This window comes from Pseudorca crassidens, chromosome 2, assembly GCF_039906515.1.
Source record: "Pseudorca crassidens isolate mPseCra1 chromosome 2, mPseCra1.hap1, whole genome shotgun sequence".
NCBI classification, from domain to species: Eukaryota; Metazoa; Chordata; class Mammalia; order Artiodactyla; family Delphinidae; genus Pseudorca; species Pseudorca crassidens.
In genome coordinates, this window is record NC_090297.1 from 165090385 (window position 1) to 165108508 (window position 18124).

An 18124-nucleotide genomic window follows, 5' to 3' on the forward strand; every position below is an offset into this window, starting at 1 on the left:
AAATATCTGTTTCTGGGCCCTTCCATAAGATCCTGGACCATGCCTTCCTAACCTGATGCTTCCAGATCTCTATAAGAACTGAGTGCTCCATAGAAGTTGACTAGACTGAACTTTTCTAAAATTCAAAATGTATTCTGCCGGGCTTCCCTGGTGGCGCAGTGGTTGAGAGTCCGCCTGCCGATGCAGGGGACATAGGTTCGTGCCCCGGTTCGGGAAGATCCCACATGCCGCGGAGCAGCTGGGCCCGTGAGCCATGGCTGCCGAGCCTGTGTGTCTGGAGCCTGTGTTCCGCAACGGGAGAGGCCACAACAGTGAGAGGTCCACATATCGCAAAAAAAAAAAAAAAAACCCCAAAATGTATTCTGCCAACTTCAGATTTCTTGAATTTTTATTAGAGAAAAAATGAAACATTTAACTTGTGGACAATTATTCTCAAATTCTCAACAGTGTTATTTAGCACACTGGGCTGCTCTGATGGCTATTTCTGGCTCATTTGAAATAGGCTTCTTGCTCATATACTTTGAGTTTTTCTTCAAAATCATGCCAGCAGTTTAAAGAAAGCTAGTGGCTCTAACCATTATTCTGAAAAAAACTACGATATGTCTCTAAGAATAGACGGCTGGTTTTTATATTCTGATCTCTCAAATTCATAGATCTGCCTTTGCGGAGATATTCAAATTAAATTTTAATAAGGAAGTTAAAATATAACATAATTATGCGTTAAGGGAGCACTCGCACAGGCATTTTTCATTATTGTTCTTTTATTTATTTATTTTTGCTGTGTTGGGTCTTCGTTTCTGTGCGAGGGCTTTCTCTAGTTGTGGCAAGCAGGGGCCACTCTTCATCACGGTGCTAGGACCTCTCACTACCGCGACCTCTCTTGTGGCGGAGCACAGGCTCCAGACGCGCAGGCTCAGTAGTTGTGGCTCACAGGCCTAGTTGCTCCGCGGCATGTGGGATCCTCCCAGACCAGGGCTTGAACCCGTGTCCCTTGCATTAGCAGGCAGATTCCCAACCACTGCGCCACCAGGGAAGCCCTCATTATTGTTCTTTTAAAAGCAACCTTAGGAAAATAAAGAATAATAGCCTGCACCCACTAGGAGTTCCAGTTGCTCTCATGCTTTACATAGATTATCATCTCATATAATTCTCACAACAACTTTATGAGATGAAACTGAGGCACAGGCAGGCTAAATAACTTGTTCAACGTCACAAGCTGGCCCAGCTCATAAAACAAGCACGTCCTGGGGGTGTAATGTACAGCATGGTGACTATAGTTAATAATACTGTATTACATACTTGAAAGTTGCTTAGAGAGTAGATCTTGAAAGTTCTCATTACAAGAAAGAAAAAAAATTGGTAACTATGTGTGGTGATGAATGTTAACGAAACTTATTGTGGTGATTATTTTGCAATACATATGAATATCAAATTATTATGTTATACACCTGAAACTAATATAATGTTACATGTCAATAATATCTCAAAAGAAAAAAAAGGTCACAAAGCTAGGAACCTAGGTAGTCTGGTTCTAGAGTCTGGCCTCTTAACCACTATGATATCATCTCTTGCTTCAAACACAAGAGAAACAGAAAACATCAGGAATAAGCTAACTTGCCACAAACAGATGCTTCCCCAAACTGTCATCTGAAAATTAAATTCCTAAGCCACACTAATAGTTAATTTCTCTATGCAAAATCACCTAGACCCAAAGGACTTCAAGTTTGAACACTATTCACTGGACTGTAAATTCTGCATTTAAAAACTCATTAAGGAAAAATTATGCTAGATAAGATGGAATAACTTTTTAAGAACAATTCTGAATGTAATGAAAACAAATAAATCACAATAGGCTGATTGTTGTTGTTCAAATGTAAACACCAAGTGGTCAGAAGCGTTCGTATTTCTAGAACACACCCAAAGCTTATATTCGCTATACTTCATTTCCTCTTCTACCAAATGCAAACTAAGATGAAAGTAACCGGTTTGAAGCAATAAAGTCCTTTGTCAATATCCCATTTGAGACTTTCTGTTCATTGCTTCAGACTTAAAGAGTCCTTTACATTTTAGACTTTTAAAATATCAGCCCTATGAAATGAAAATGGCCCCAGGCTTACACAATTACTCATTACACTTTATGTTAAATGGATCAATTTTCTTTCAAATGAACCAGAAGTTATGCATTTTTACCTACAAACATGTTATCAATAGAGGGCAGTGGGCCCCAAATTGCTTAGTTTTCATACTGTGGTTTAATTTACCCATATAATGACTTTTTGTTTGTGTTCTTGAAGAATCTGCACACGTGCATAGCAACCTTCAAAACCTCATTCAATAATTGCTTTTTCTTGCCTTTGAAAACATTTGGTTTTGATTTTACAGCACTGCTCTATACCATATCCATGCATTGACTACATATGGAAACTTTACGGCATTAGTGATTTCGGCACATTTCTTCCAAACACGTTTAACCTTACTATATTACAAGTCCACTTCCTCACAAAGCAGATGTTTCACGTGCTAACCTTTCCTAGAGACAACTGTTCGCACTTAAGAAATGGAATCACCATCCTGAGGACATAAAGCACCATGGGGGAAAGCCCCAGCTACTCTGAGTAAATGTCATTCAGACAAGGGTTTCTCCTAAATAGCACACAACTGCTGAGGCTATTTGTGCTTCCTGCTGTCTGTTCTAAGATGTTGCGTAACTATGGGCACCACGTGGGAAACAAAAGTTTCATGTATAATACGAAACCCAGACGATGGTTGTAATATTAAGGAAAAAAATCTAATAAAGCAGGAAAACTGGAGAAGTAAAGGAAATTAAAAATGACCTATAAATTTTATCGCTATATTTTTTGGCTAATTCCCTTCATGGTGAGTCTGGGTTCCAGGTACATATTCTAACTAAGTTTAAATTTGAATAAAGAACCTGCACATGCTTTTCTGGGCATTGGAAGAATTTTCCAAAGGACCACTCTTCTCACTATAGTATGTTCCTCTGTGTACCATGTAGTACTTGTCTTTCATCTGCCTGATCTTGATTTTGTAACTCTTCAGACCATACAGCATAATTGTAAACGCAATCCACTTCTGTAACTGCTGGGTGACAGCAGGCAGTCATTTTCCAGTGACTGACCAGGGAACAGTTTTCCTCAAGGCCCTACTGCTGTATCAGCTGCATAGGTTAGGCCCGCAGTTGCTACCCATGGCACTGCTCTATAAAAAAGTGTATCCATAGCACTTCTCAGTAGGTTAAGTCTCAAATAGTACAGGTATGTAAGACTCAGAAGAACAGAATGAATGGATTGCGTTTGTGGGTAAACCGTGGATCTGAGTAAGTGGGCAGGCTGCTTGGCACCCTGATCCAGGCTGTTCCTGCCATGATGGATTTTCATGAGGATCCAATGGGAAGTCCCTCAAATATCCTCATAGATGCTCAGCCACCTTAGTATTGGGTTTATTCTGGGAAAAGATCAGAAATAACTGTTAAAACAAATGAAGTGTCTTACAGGGCTAACTTATGCTGTAGTAACATTATATGGGGGCCTGTTTTAAATGGGCCATTTGTATTACAATAAGGCCCTCCACAGTAAATTTTCCTCTCAGGTTACAAAGACTTTTTTCTTTTGCCCTTTGCTGCCTTTCTGGAAACACTCTTCTCTTTCACCCCTGCCTTTCTGAGCAGAGCCAGGCTTTAGAGAGTATGAGTGCCTTGGACTTGAGGCCTCCTTTTCCTGACCAACCACCCAATCCTTAACCCCCGATAGCTTGGCTTTTGCTCTCGTGACTCTTCTGAAACTGCCAAAGTCAACTAACTCTCTTGGTTTTCATCTTCTTGGACCTGAGCAATATTTAACACTTTAGCTACTGCTTGCTTCCTAAAAAAATCTCTTCTTCCTCGGTTTCTTTCTTTCTGTTTCCTTTAATATCTCTCCCTTATTCCTCTTGGCCTTTAAAGGTACCCATTTCTAAATGTCATTAATCATAACATTTCTAGTGGCATCAACTATCAACTTAGTGGGAGGAATGATTGAAGCTTATGGAATTTCACAGAGGAAAACAGTACAGAACTCTTTCTTTCTTGTGAAGTAATAAACTCATTCAACAATTAACATTACATAGTAAGAAGGCAGACATTCTGGGAATAAAATAATAGCAGACATGTATATTACCCTCAAGGAACTTAGAGCCTAATTCAGAAAATCAGACAGGTGCACAAATACCTACAACAGAAGGATACAGATAAAATGTTTTGTGAATTCAATGAAGGAAGCGAGTACTTCCAGCTGGGGTAGGAAAGGGGAATCAGAAAAGGCTAATTTTAGGAAGAAGTTGTATTTTTATGTGTATATACTGAAAAGAATAAATTCAGGTTTTTAAAAATACCAATCTATTAACAGAGACAAATATATATGAACCTTTCAAAATATAAAACTTTTGGTCACTTAAGAAGACCCTATTATTTCTAGAAAAATGGAATTTCATTTTCTTCATATGCCATATTTACTTGTAAAACCTCTTTCCTTCATCTTTTTTCCATAATTTTTTTGCAAAATTGGGTAAATAAAATGTAGTATATGCATACAACGGAATATCGTTCAGTCTTACATAGGAAGGAAATTCTGACACATGCTACAACATGGATGAAGCTTGAGGACATTATGCTAAGTGAAATCAGCCAGTCACAAAAGGACAAATACTGTACTCTTCCTCAGAGTACAGTATTTGTACTGTACATATTAGAGTAATGAAATTCATAGAGACAGCATAGAATAGTGGTTGCCAGAAGCTGGGGGGGTGGGGAGAAATGAGGAGGTACTATTTAATGGGTATAGAGGTTCAGTTTGAAAAGTAGAAAAAGGTTCTGGAGACGAATGGTGTGATGGCTGTATAATAATGTGAATGTACTTAATGCCACAGAATTGTATACTTTAAAATGGTTAAAATGGTAAATTTTATGCTATGTCTATTTTATTACAATTTTAAAAATATTTTTTAAATGTGAAAGGAGTTTCTAATTAAAATTTATGTAGTAATTTTACTCCAAAGAAAGGATGACTCTCCTGAGATAGGCTTCAGGGTTATTAGCATCTGAGCTTCTTTAGCAAATGAATTTCAAAGATCACTAAGAATTTCTTAAATAATTTTATATCTGGAACCACAATGTACACAATGTACAAGGACAGCTGATGAGACAATGCTTTTTTCAGCACCTCTTGTCCATTTAAAATTTTGCTTTTCTACTATAAAACTAAAATTAAAATTTTCCACATAAAAGAATACCTCCATCTTAACATGATAGCAAAATGTTTAGAAACACAGACAACCCAGCTGAAATAAACGGCCATGAATTTAAGTCATGGTAGTTGGCTGAGCAGTTTTTCTCTTAATAAGTAGGACACTGAGAAGCCAATCCATTACAGGAAAGAATTCAAAATAATTATGCAAATATAAATGATTAAACCCAAATAGCATTTAAAGGCTAAATGTCAACCTTGGGATTAAAACCACTTTTGGAGGTATAGGATTCCTCAAGCAGCCAACTCAGAGGAAATTTAGTTTTCCTTCACAAAAATATGAACGAGGAAGGTGAAAACAGCAGCAAAATGTAAAGAAAATACTAAAAGGGGAAAAGCACATACTTATTTAATAAGAAAATCCAAACTACTTTACCTTTTTGGTAACTTGAAAGGTCTGGATGGGCTGGAAAAAAAGCAAAGAAAAAACAATCAGAAACAGACATTGTAATATAAACACACGCTTTATATATGTATTTAACATTTTACTTGTTATCTCTCTTTACAAAAAAATCCTGGAAGGCTTAAAAAGGATTCTATTTGAGAGATTTTGGATTTAACAATGAATGTTGACCATCTTGTACACCAGTAGGTGGCATCTTTCCAGACTCTTATCACACTCTCTTCAGGGAATCATAGTCATACCATGTAACATTCCCCAAACCTACAGCTACAGACTCCCTCATCTCTCTCACAACAAGAAGCCACAGACAGGTCTCCAATCCAGGCTGCTTCTTACTTGTCAAGGATCCCCCAACATCTTTTTTTTTTTTTAAATAGGACATCAATACCTTCTTCAACTAGAAATATTGTATTCCTTCTTCAGCTACAAATCACTACTCATGTTTCACCATTCTGGAATACAGTGGTTCTCACAGTGTGGGATGAAGATCCCTGGGAGTTCCTGAGATCCTTCACAGAGTTTGTGAGGGTCTCCCTTTTCTAACCCCCATACCTGTTTAAAGCTGGGTTTTCTCCATAATTTGGTATATTTCAACCGAACAGCAGACTGCAGTATATTGCAGAAGCAGGTATGAGAATCCTGCTGTCTTCTCTGAAGCCACACATCAAAGAGACTTGCAAAAATGTGAAATGATACTAATCATCTCACTAAACTTTTTTTTTTTGTTTTGGAAATGATATTGTTTTTCATGAAAAATATTATTTATGTTAACACATAAAGGGCTTACTGTCATTATTTCAAATAAGTTAAATTAGAAATTTTAAATTTGTTTCAATTCCAATATGGCACATATCAGATACAACCCACATAAACAAAATAGCTTTGGATCCTTAATAATTTTTGAAAGTGTAAAGGGGTCGTGAGATCAAAAAGTCTGATCACCATTACACTAATACTGAGAGTTACTTAAATATTTGCTGAATAAATGAATAAATTTCCTATCTGTGTACTCTCTCCTAACCTGAAATCTTCCACCAGGCTGTCCCATACTTTGAGGAAATAAAACAAAATGAAAAATCTATCTTCTAGTCTTTCTACTTCAAGTTATTACTCTTCCAGTAGTTAGAGCCCTATTTTAGAATTTCTTTGAGATCTAACGTTTCCTTTCATATTTTCCCTCTCCATTACATGTCTCACTAATATACATGTATTCATTCTTAAAAAAAAATTATTTAACTCCTGTTATAGCCATGAATGAGACCAACAGGGTCCCAAACTTCATGGAACTTACATTCTAGAACACACTTTGCATTAATCTGTTTACGTGAAAGATGCATATGTTCTAAATTTCATGCTTTATGTACATGTCCTCGTTAATGAGTTTAAGCCCCTTAAAAATACTAAACTCAAGGAGATGGAACAACTCCAGAGGTTGCAAGCACTGGGAACAATGTTAGAGAAGAGACACATTCCAATTTCATCCCGGTCCTATTTGTAGAGATGGGCCTCAGTTTGCCTTTGATCATTCAGGGTCGTAGGAGCAGAGCTGTAGAGAGAACTCATGTTTCTTGATTCCTAATTTGCTGTTCTCAGTCCTGTGTGTGTCGGTCTTTAATACCGGGGGGGAAATGACATAGGGATAATCATAAAATACTCATCTGTCATACAGGAAAGGAAGTATTATTTCTTTTGGGAGATGTGGAATTTAAAGTTAGAGTTTCCAGTAAGAAGAGCATAAGAGAACTTGTTGCTTTACGAGCAAGTATGAGACCGAATATTCACAGCATTACTAAAGAAATCCCCCTAAAGTGCATTCTTCTTATATATGTACAATAAAGAGAATTCACTTTTAAAAGCTAAAAACTGACATTAAATCATACCCAGCGACCACATCTTATTTGTGTTTACATCTCCATAACCTAGTAGAATGTATGGTCCTTTGTGGATGTCAGATCAGAGTTTGCTGATTAATGAATGAGCATCTTTTATTACTTTTCTCAGGTTCAACAGCTTTGAAGTCAGTAGTCAATGGATAGCAAGAAAATGAGGACATAAATATCAACATAGGAAAATTTAGTTTTATTTTCTATTTGTTTATCTCTCTTTCTATTAAACACACACACACACATGCACTTTGTAACTTCAGCCCATTCCTATCTGCCAGTCCTAAGCTCCTTTACCACTTTACTACATTTTCTAAATTTTCGTTTGTGCCTCTGAATCCTATAATAGAGGCCCTCTTATTCCTCAGTGCTGCAGGAATCATTAATTTATAGCTAATCAGAAAGGTTAAAGTAAAAAATTCTAAAAAAAGTGCCATATACATTCCTTAAATATCTAATTGTAACTTAAATTTAAATGTATACTCAGCTGCCAATCTTTTCTTACTTATCATACTGCATTGTCTATGATTTCCAGTTTTGGAGGACTTCAGATACTTTTGAATAGCCTGAGTTCACTAATTACAATATATAATCTAAGTTTTGGTGATTTCCCCCCCAAATCTTTTACAGTTGTTTCTCTCATGCCTAATTCAATATCAATTTTGTGGATGTGGTCGAGCCAGGCCATCTGAGTGCAGAGGGAAAGACCACACCTACAACCCCAGGAGCTGGTGAAGCACTTGAAAACTTGCTCTACACAAACGGGGCTTTCAATAAAAATGTCTGCTACTGAAGAACTCATGAAGAGCACTCGTTTTGGGGGGTAAATCTAACAAGGGAAACACCCCACTATCTTCTCAAATATAATTATATATTGATTCTTTAAATATACGTTTTATTGAGATATAATTCACATACCATATAATTCATCCATTTAAACTGTACGAGTTAATGGGTTTTAGTACTTCCACAGAGTTGTGTGTCCATCACTACAACCACACACTGCTTTTTAAAGAACATGCTATCTGAACACCAACGATGAAGCTATTAATGAGCTTTGCGAGAACATTTATTTTTTACAGAGAGGGAGAGTAAGACACTGACCAAAGAAGCCAATCACTTAACTTGTACACAAAGTCTTAATTTTTCACTCCCAGTTTTCAAGTTACACATCCTCAAAACTATCTCTTGAATTTCCACAAGAAGTTAACAGATTTTGTTGTCTTTAGACCCAAGGTGATCCCCAGAGCCATAGCTCTGGGGTAAATCATACCAAGCAGTTGCAAAAAAATATTTTATTATATACATTTTGGGTTGTAACAAATGTAAATATTCTTTTTCCTCCTACTCACCCCCATTAACTTTTTTTTTAACTGAGAAATTCATGGATCTATGACTAGTTTGCTCCCAAGAGACAGAAACAAGTACATATTCATCACATTCTTTCTGCTTGAGTAAAGACCTCATTTTATGTTAAATTGGAGACAATAAGTAGAAATTGTTGACATCAGTTGAAAAAGAAAAACTAAGGTTACCACAAAGATACCTCCTGGGAAAACCTAAGTTCCCTTTGAAGTTTTTATACTAATGGACATGACAAACAGATGTTTGAAACACCAAAACCACAACTGCAGGTAAAACATGAGACCTGTTTGATTTATGGTTTACGGTGTTGCCATCTTTTTTTCTTTTTTTGTGGTACGCGGGCCTCTCACTGCTGTGGCCTCTCCCGTTGCAGAGCACAAGCTCCGGACACGCAAGATCAGCGACCATGGCCCACGGGCCCAGCCACTTCGCGACATGTGGGATTTTAACGGACCGGGGCACGAACCCGCATCCCCTGCATCAACAGGCGGACGCTCAACCACGGCGCCACCAGGGAAGTCCATGATGTTACCATCTTGAATTCTGCCCTACAATCTCTTACCAGAACATACTTGTTTAAGGAGGCAAACAAGGGAATCCACCACATACTTTCATGATCAAAAATAGTCTTCCTCGGGCTTCCCTGGTGGCGCAGTGGTTGGGGGTCCGCCTGCCGATGCGGGGGTGCGCGCGTTCGTGCCCTGGTCCGGGAGAATGCCGCGGGGCGGCTGGGCCCGTGGGCTGTGACTGCTGGGCCTGCGCGTCTGGAGCCTGTGCTCCGCGGCAGGAGAGACCGCGGCGGTGAGAGGCCCGCGTGCCGCAAAAAAAAAAAAAAAAAAAAATAGCCTTCCTCCATCTGTACCCTCTTCGATTTGCTACTTTTAATAGCTATCTAATAAAATCTGCAGAATGATTTTTTCCCCCTAACTTCAGTCTTGTGTTGCTAAATAACAACTGGTAAAAACAAACAAGAGAGAAACCATGTTTTTCGAAGGTTCATTCACCTTTTTAATACTGTCTGGTCAAAACTCATGCCAAAAAAAAAAAAAAACCAAATAAAAAATAATCATCTTAGTTGGGAGCATCTGCTTGTTCTTTGGTTAGGGTTGTAGCCCTTTTTTCTGCTGAGAAAAAGCCCCAAGGCAGATGACATTTGCATGCCCCATGACACTCCCACAGGCTGTAGCATAAATAAGCTTGCTTGTGCACAATCCCCAGATGACTAGCTGGAGTGTCTCTCTCCCACTCAAGAGAGCATTTCTGTATGTGAGTGGATGACACTGACATGATTGTAGGTATAAGCTCAACTCTGCTTTCAAAAAAATAAATAAGGCACTTATAACTCAGTACTCATAATAAGTAATTAATTGCCCCTGGCACCTAACACTTGAGAACTGTAACAGCAGTTGAGAACCTTGGCTCCAGCTCCGATGACCAGTGAACTGTGGTATGTGCACATATATCGGTCAAGGGACCAACTAAAGACACTGTAAAGTTCTCAGAAGGAGGGAAGGTGCGGGGTGCAGAGTGGGGTAATCATGAAAATGGGGGTTGGGGGATGCACTGAGGCAAGGAAGATTTTTTTAAAAGGTAATTTGTATGTGAGGGAAAAAGTTAACAAGAAACAGAAAAAAATGTAGAAAAGCTACAAAGGGCCTGTTTTTTTGGTTTCCTTCAACTTTTCTCTCTCTTTTGATAATTTTTGGGAAGACAGAGGGAAATGGGACCACTAAAACATGAAAACATGCTACCCATCTAGAGAACTCAATTGTTGACATAGCTGCAGAATTAATATCACGACTTAGAAAGGGGCAGTATCAAGTTTCACAAATTCCAAATAGCTCTTCCTAGCATTCAGGAAAATCAAAGCTACGAAGAAAAGAGCTTTGTATGTTTCTGAACAACTAAAATGCTATGAAGGACATATATTTTCTACTTCATGGTAGTAACCAAATTTAAATAAGAAAGTGCTTAAAGTAGCACATTTTAGTCTCAATAGTCCCATACTTTAGTCCCATTGGATTGTGCCACATTGCCTTTTTGTAAAAGGGTATTCTGCAAGCAGTATCTTTAGCTCATTGCTGGTATGTTAGGAAGAAAGTATCTGAAAATAAAGAATCCACACTTTGATGAGCATTCTTTAAAAGATTTCCAACAAAAACAAAACCAATCTTCATCACTAAGTATTTCCATGAATCATCACTGGCACACTTGGGGTCTACTGTGAAGATGAAACAGATACCCTGTAGACAAGCTAAGCTCGGTCTCTAATTTATCTTCATGCACCAGAGCTAAATGTTTATGGTCTGTGTCAAGTGATTTGAAGGATAACAATAACCACAACTACTTGCGTAATGCATGTCCTGAATGCTCAAGAGTTGTTGACTCAAAAGTACTGGTCATCTTGCTGTCTCAGACTGTTGTAACCGACCAGAATCCCACTACTACACAAAATATAAAATAAACTAGGAGACCAAGGATAAGGTTGGGTGTGGAGGACTAATATTTAAAGAGCATGTAATAAATACCAATCTCTCTATAAATGTTAAAAAAGAAATTCAGCATAAATTAAATAAATATTTGAGCATGAGGAAATTGTCTTTAAGAAAGTAGTGAACTAAGTAATCAAAAGATGTGAGTTAAAATAAACAACAAGGACCTACTGTATAGCACAGGGAACTATATTCAATGTCTTGTAATAACCTATTATGGAAAAGAATCTGTAAAAGAATATATATATATGAGAGAAAAAAGATGTGAGCTCAAGTCTGGACCCTGAAACTCATTAGTTGAATGATCTGAACAAGTCCTTTAATTTCGCAGGATTTGTGAGAAATGGATAATACCTGAAAGTGAGCTGTATGAGTAACAGTTTTCTGTAAACTGTTGAGCATTATCCAAAGAAAAAAAGGTCTAACTCCCCCTCCTTCCCCTTCCCCTCATCCTCTGCTACCACCACCACCACCATTACGAGTAGTTCATCTGGAAATGGCATTTGAGCATCAGTTAAGCAGTAACGCAGAAGACTAATGAGGAATAAAGTGTAATGCCCTTCTATTCATAAGCACCGTGAACCTTTATGATTTACTTTACAAGATTCAAATGGCGCTTGCTACTAGCTGAGTATAACAAAAATAAATGGTATCACACCCACAAGCCTAATTAGAACAAGAAATCATTAGAACTGTAAGAAACCCTAAAATTCATCCCTCTAATCTTTGTTTTCACATTAACAAAGAAGAAAAAGGTCCAAGATCACAGAGCAAGTCAATGAAGAGCCAGGTCTGGAATGCAAATTTTCTGACTTGATCCGGTACTTTTTGGCCACAACCTGGAAGAGAGTACCCTGATGCAGTTTATGAGAAACTGCTTGTGAACCAAAAATGAAAAGGAGGGCAGAACAGGAAGATCTTATTTAAGAGAAAATGGTATGTGTTCACGAAAGTGCACATGCAAGGATGTTCACTGAGGTGTGGTTTACAGTAAGGAAAAAAGTGAGAGCAACCTAAAGGTCCATCTTTAATGGATGCTTAAATAAATGGTGGTACATCCATACTATGGAACACTGTACAGAATGAATACACAAACGTACACATACACATATACATACACATACTGATATGGAAAGAGCACCAAGACAAGGTGAGAAGTTTCAAAATAATTCATCCAGCATTTATGGGAAAAATGATATACAAAATATGTAAATGTATGCTAAAAATTCAGAAGGGAACATGGCAAATCAACAGTCTTGTTTACCATGAGAGAAGGAATCAAAAGTGAGTTTTACTTTGTATTTTTGAATTCTTCATGAGAATGTATTCATGAATTAGCTGTAAAGTTAAAAATAAGTGAAAAAGAACTTTATAAAGGGAAACTATATATGCATTCATTTAGGTACACGTGATTGAAATATTTTCTTTGAAAATTTCTCTCACTGATACAGAATTTGGGGAGAATGGAAGTCTCCCAGGTAACTATATACTAGAAGAAAATAGGTAACACTACCTATTATGACCTAAATTTATGACACAGATCATAAATTTTCAAAGAACTTAAAACAGGGCTTCCCTGGTGGTGCAGTGGTTGAGAGTCCACCTGCCGATGCAGGATACACGGGTTCGTGCCCCGGTCCGGGAAGATCCCACATGCCGCGGAGCGGCTGGGCCCGTGGGCCATGGCCGCTGAGCCTGCGCGTCCGGAGCCTGTGCTCCACAACGGGAGAAGCCACAACAGTGAGAGGCCCGCGTACGGCAAAAAAAACAAAAAAAAAAACAAAAAACCAAAGAACTTAAAACAAAATACATTTAATACAAAATCTATAGTTAATTTTGTTCAATTCAAATATTTACTGCATAGTTCAAATGACACCAAGTAATTTGATCTTCATTGGAATCACCTGGTTAGCTTAAATAAAGAAAGAGATTTCCAGGGTCCTTCCCAGGGATCTGGTTCAGTAGGTTCTGGAATAGAGCTTACACAGTCAGAGCTTGAACCACTGCTTTGGACAATTTGCCAGGAAAATGTGACTTCCAGACAAGAAACAATTATTAGAGAATAATACAAGAAAATAATTGGAACTTAAAGGTATAGTACAAAATATTAAGTGAATGGGGAACAGGGAGATAATATTGGAACAGAGTACTCCAAAGAGTAGCCCCTGAACTTGACATAAGTAGAATTTGAACTAGGTCTTGAAGGACAGATAGATTTCAGGCAGATAAACAGGAAGCAGAGGGAACGGAAACAAACATTGTGCCAAGACCTATGTCAGACACCTTCCCGTAGCAGCGTGAGCAATGTCAGTAGGACTTATGAGGGAATAGTGCGGAGGGCAGCTTATTGGAGTAGGCAGGAAGCAAGCGATAGAAATAGGAAGCTGCTAAAGTTTCTTGAGCGAGAATGGATACAATGAAAACACTATTTTAGGATGAATGATCTGGTGGCAAGGTGCAGGAAACACTAAAGATCAGGTTGGGAGCTAGTGTAGAGTTCTAGGTGTACAGTACTGAGAGGAAAAGAAATGGCAAAGACTTTAAACTTCCTTTAATGATTCAGAGGATCTCTGAGAACCTTATACATACATATGTGAATCAAAATATGAGTATCTATTGTCATAAATATAGTATATAATAATATATAGTATTCTTAATTAATTGTATAATCAATATGTTATTAATTATATAATCATTACATAATATTATATAATTATAAAATATATTAATACAATTAATATATTATATATAATTATATAATCAATAATATTAAAATAAATTTATATATTACAAGAAAAATTCTGGTGAAATTTTGGATAAACCAAGGTTTATATATTCTATGTATAACACACTTCCATACTCTCGGTTGTTTAATATTTATATATAATGATGTACTTTAAGTACAATTAGAAATGCCTAAAACTACATTTAACTTATCTCTATATAATGAATTAAAAATAGTTGTGGTGCTTACTGAAATGAAGCTAGTGATACTTTGAATTACAACGCAAAGGGGTTGTCCAGAGGTTAATCTGGAAGTTGAAGGCACAGTTTTACAAGTATATTTTGGGGGTTTACATTAAGCCTGATTCAACAAATATATCTTATTACTTTCATTAAGATAAGAAAGATACACAAAAATTTCTCCACTTTCAAAATTTTATGGATCTTATCTGTAAAAAAGTAAAAATGTTTTGTATTTTCATTACAAAGTATACAAATTATACAACTGAGAGTTCGTATGTTAATTAAAACCTCGGTAAAAGGGCTTCCCTGGTGGCGCAGTGGTTGAGAATCCACCTGCCAAGGCAGGGGTCACGGGCTCAAGCCCTGGTCCGGGAAGATCCCACATGCTGCGGCACAACTAAGCCTGTACACCACAACTACTGAGCCTGCGCTCTCCAGCCTGCACGCCACAACTACTAAGCCCACGTGCCACAACTACTGAAGCCTGCGCGCCTAGAGCCTGTACTCTGCAACAAGAGAAGCCACCGCGGTGAGAAGCCCGCGCACCTCAACGAAGAGCAGCCCCCGCTTGCCGCAACTAGAGAAAGCCCACGCGCAGCAACGAAGACCCAACGCAGCCAAAAATAAATATATAAATAAATTTATAAAAATAAAAACACCTCAGTGAAGGTCTATTTGCATTCCTGAAAATAAGTTATCTATTTTATTAATAGGACAAGGCTTTCATCAATTAGACTAGAGATCAAAATTATAAACATAATCATAATTCACAAACCTGCCAATTATTTTCTCCAACATTGCTGGTCTTCAATTTTTAGTATAACATGTCTGCATTTTGTTCAATGTAGGAACTATTATTTGAGCTCCATGTTACAAGATTATTAATCTTTTAAAAATTCATTTCCCACATATTTTGGCCCCCACCAAGTTATTCAGTATCATACAAGTTTGAGTTTGGAAGGTTAAAAGTCACACCTGCTACCAAAAAGCTTTGGGGGGGGTGGGGAAGTTAAAAAAATAATAAAAATCCACTGTATCAAAATGAATTCCAAAAAAAAAAAAAAAATGAATTCCAACAGTGTAACCAATATCTTGCAGCTGTTGTGATATCTTCATTTTACTGGCCATGAGGATAGATTATTCCCTCAACTTCTATAGAAATTCTTTAGTTATGCTTTTAAGAACAACAACATATAGTGAAATTGATTTTTCTTCCTTAACTAAAGGTTCTCATATTTATCCTTTAACTAAAAAGTTAAATTTATATAACTCAATGGTCAGAAGCTTTAATAAAAAAGATCAAAGCAAAACTCTAATACAGTTTTCATAAAAATAATACTGACAGAAAAGAGTTTTCTTCTCAAAGTCTGAGGTTAAAAAAAAAATCAACTATGCTTAAAAGAATTAGACTGAGAATAAACAAGAATTTTCTGAAGAAGAATGAGGAAAACCCCAACATGGTGGGACCACGTGTTCTCAAGCTGTGGTGAGGTCCTCGTTACATTCTGGTGCTAGGGCAACTAGGCTAAAACTTTAAGTTCACTGCATTCAGTTCATAACGGCATAGATTCTGTCTGCAATCCCAAAACCTATCATACCAAACACCATGAAACTAAGCTGAGGAACTTATTCTAAGAATAATGTATTAAAAAGACCACAGTGAGAAGTAAAAAGACCTGCTATTAACTGGGGATTAATCTTGGGTTTTAACCACTCTGGCTTCAATTTTCTCATCTGTAATATAAAGAGAGTTGAATTAAATTACTTCTAAGGTCCTTTCCTGCTGTGAAATTCTACTGTATTCTCGTGTGGAATTTCAGAGAGTTCAAGTCATCACATAAGTATTTCAACACTCTGCCATGGCAAAAGCTGGGAAGTCAGGTCCCCCTCATCAAAATTCCATGTTGAAATACTTCATATGAATAATCAATAAACCCTTCCCCCCATAAGGTAGGTAAGAACTAGTGTTTTAAAATGCTTTGAAAGAGAATGCTGGCTCCTTATAGGAATAGCTAGAGAGATTGGCTTTCTAAATGGCTAGATAAGTGGTTTATGAAAAAAAAGGGCTAAGTAGGAAGATGGGGCAGAGTTCCCCAGGCTAATGTTAGGTAAATATGAAGATGGATGAACTATGATGTAGTAACACATTTTTGGTAGTATGTATCAAAGGAGGAAAAAACGCTGTAGGAAGTCATGCCAAGTTATCAAACACGCTGGTGGGATAAGAAGTGGTGAGGAATCATCTAGTTCACCAACCTAGTGAGTTTTACCAGAAGAGAAAACATGAAGGAGTGCTCAAGTTAAAAGGGTTATTCTGAGGAGATGTATTTTCTGTTTTGATGTTAGTTTGGTTTTCTGATTATAAAACTAACATACAGTTTTCTTAAAGCCTGAAAAATGCAGAAAATTATGAAGAAAAAAATCAGCCATACTCTTACTATACCGATCTAACCTCTGTAATTCTTTTTTTTGATCTACTTCCTTTCAGCATTTTTTCCTTTGTGCCTAAATATACGCCATAACTATGTACGCAATTAGGACCATACTAGATGCATAAAGTGTTACCACTTCTGATTATGAGTTTTTCCCATGTAATTAAAAGCTTCTGAAAACATGATTTTTAGTAGCTGTATTAATCTTCCATTATATTTCCCAAATTTATTTAATATATATACATGATTGTAATCACATTAATATATTACTTTATGTCTCTTTTGCTTTTATATATATATATATATATCTTTCCTCTTTACTTATAAGAGTATTAAAGCTCTGAAACATCAAAATTTTCCTAGTTTGTGATATGTATTTTAATATGATTTTTTGACATGCATTTTTAAATTTTCAATAGCTGGAATTTTCCTTTGTAATTTGATGACTACTTTTAGAGTTAAAGAGATATCCTTGATCCAGATGTCAGTTTTTCCCAATTCCACTTACTAATAATCTAGGCCAGTAATAATCTATTACTTTGTGATGCTTCGATTATTATTTTCCGTAAGGCCTCACTTTAAGGGGAAAAGTAGAGTCCAAAAATTCATTTTTATAAAATATATGGCATTTGATATTGTGAGAATAACGAGCTGATCGTGATGCACCTGTTCAGCTAAGAGACTGAATTTCCATGGTCTGGCTGAACCATCCAAATCCGTCCTACTACACAGTTTGGCGCCATCTAGTAACAGTTGTTCACTTGGGTTTAATTATCAATGGGGACAAATGTGGATTTAGAGGTTGACTGCTCCTTCCAGGACTACAATAGTGGTAACAGAAATCTCTCAGTTAGTCGGTGCCTATTTTGTTAGCCAGATTTGGGGAAACTGGGCTGAGAGAGTAACGGAAATATGGAGATCCACTTTCTGCCTCCCTACTTCCTGAAAGAGGGCAGCCTATGATCAGAAGATAAGGTAAGTCTGGCCCTGTTTGAGAATGGGGTTAGATGGAAGTCGGGAGCCCACTGAGTTTTTAAGGAGTTTTACTTTATTAAAGTTTTAAACATGCTAGGGTCTGTTTCACCTGTCCTAGTGGATCCATTGATCCAATTCTTTTCACAGAATCACACTGTTTTAGTTACTCTGGAGTCAAGATAGCCAAGTCCCAGGATGGAATATATTTAGGAAATTCTAATTCCCTTTAAAGAACTAACAGGTTTACAGTACTATTCTTGCATTTGTAACTTGAAAACAATTTCAGTTAGTGAAAGATCAAAAGAGG

The 18124-nt window shown here is 37.1% G+C and overlaps 1 protein-coding gene across 12 annotated transcripts in view; it reads right to left on the reverse strand.

Annotated features, from left to right (window-relative positions):
• DISP1 (dispatched RND transporter family member 1) overlaps nucleotides 1–18124 on the reverse strand; it is a 204128-nt gene that overhangs the window by 14043 nt on the left and 171961 nt on the right. For all 12 annotated transcript variants that reach the window (XM_067729687.1, XM_067729681.1, XM_067729679.1 and 9 more), the window contains one exon: nucleotides 5677–5706. In XM_067729687.1, coding sequence (XP_067585788.1) covers nucleotides 5677–5706 — 30 coding nt within the window. The remainder of the gene's footprint in view (nucleotides 1–5676; nucleotides 5707–18124) is intronic.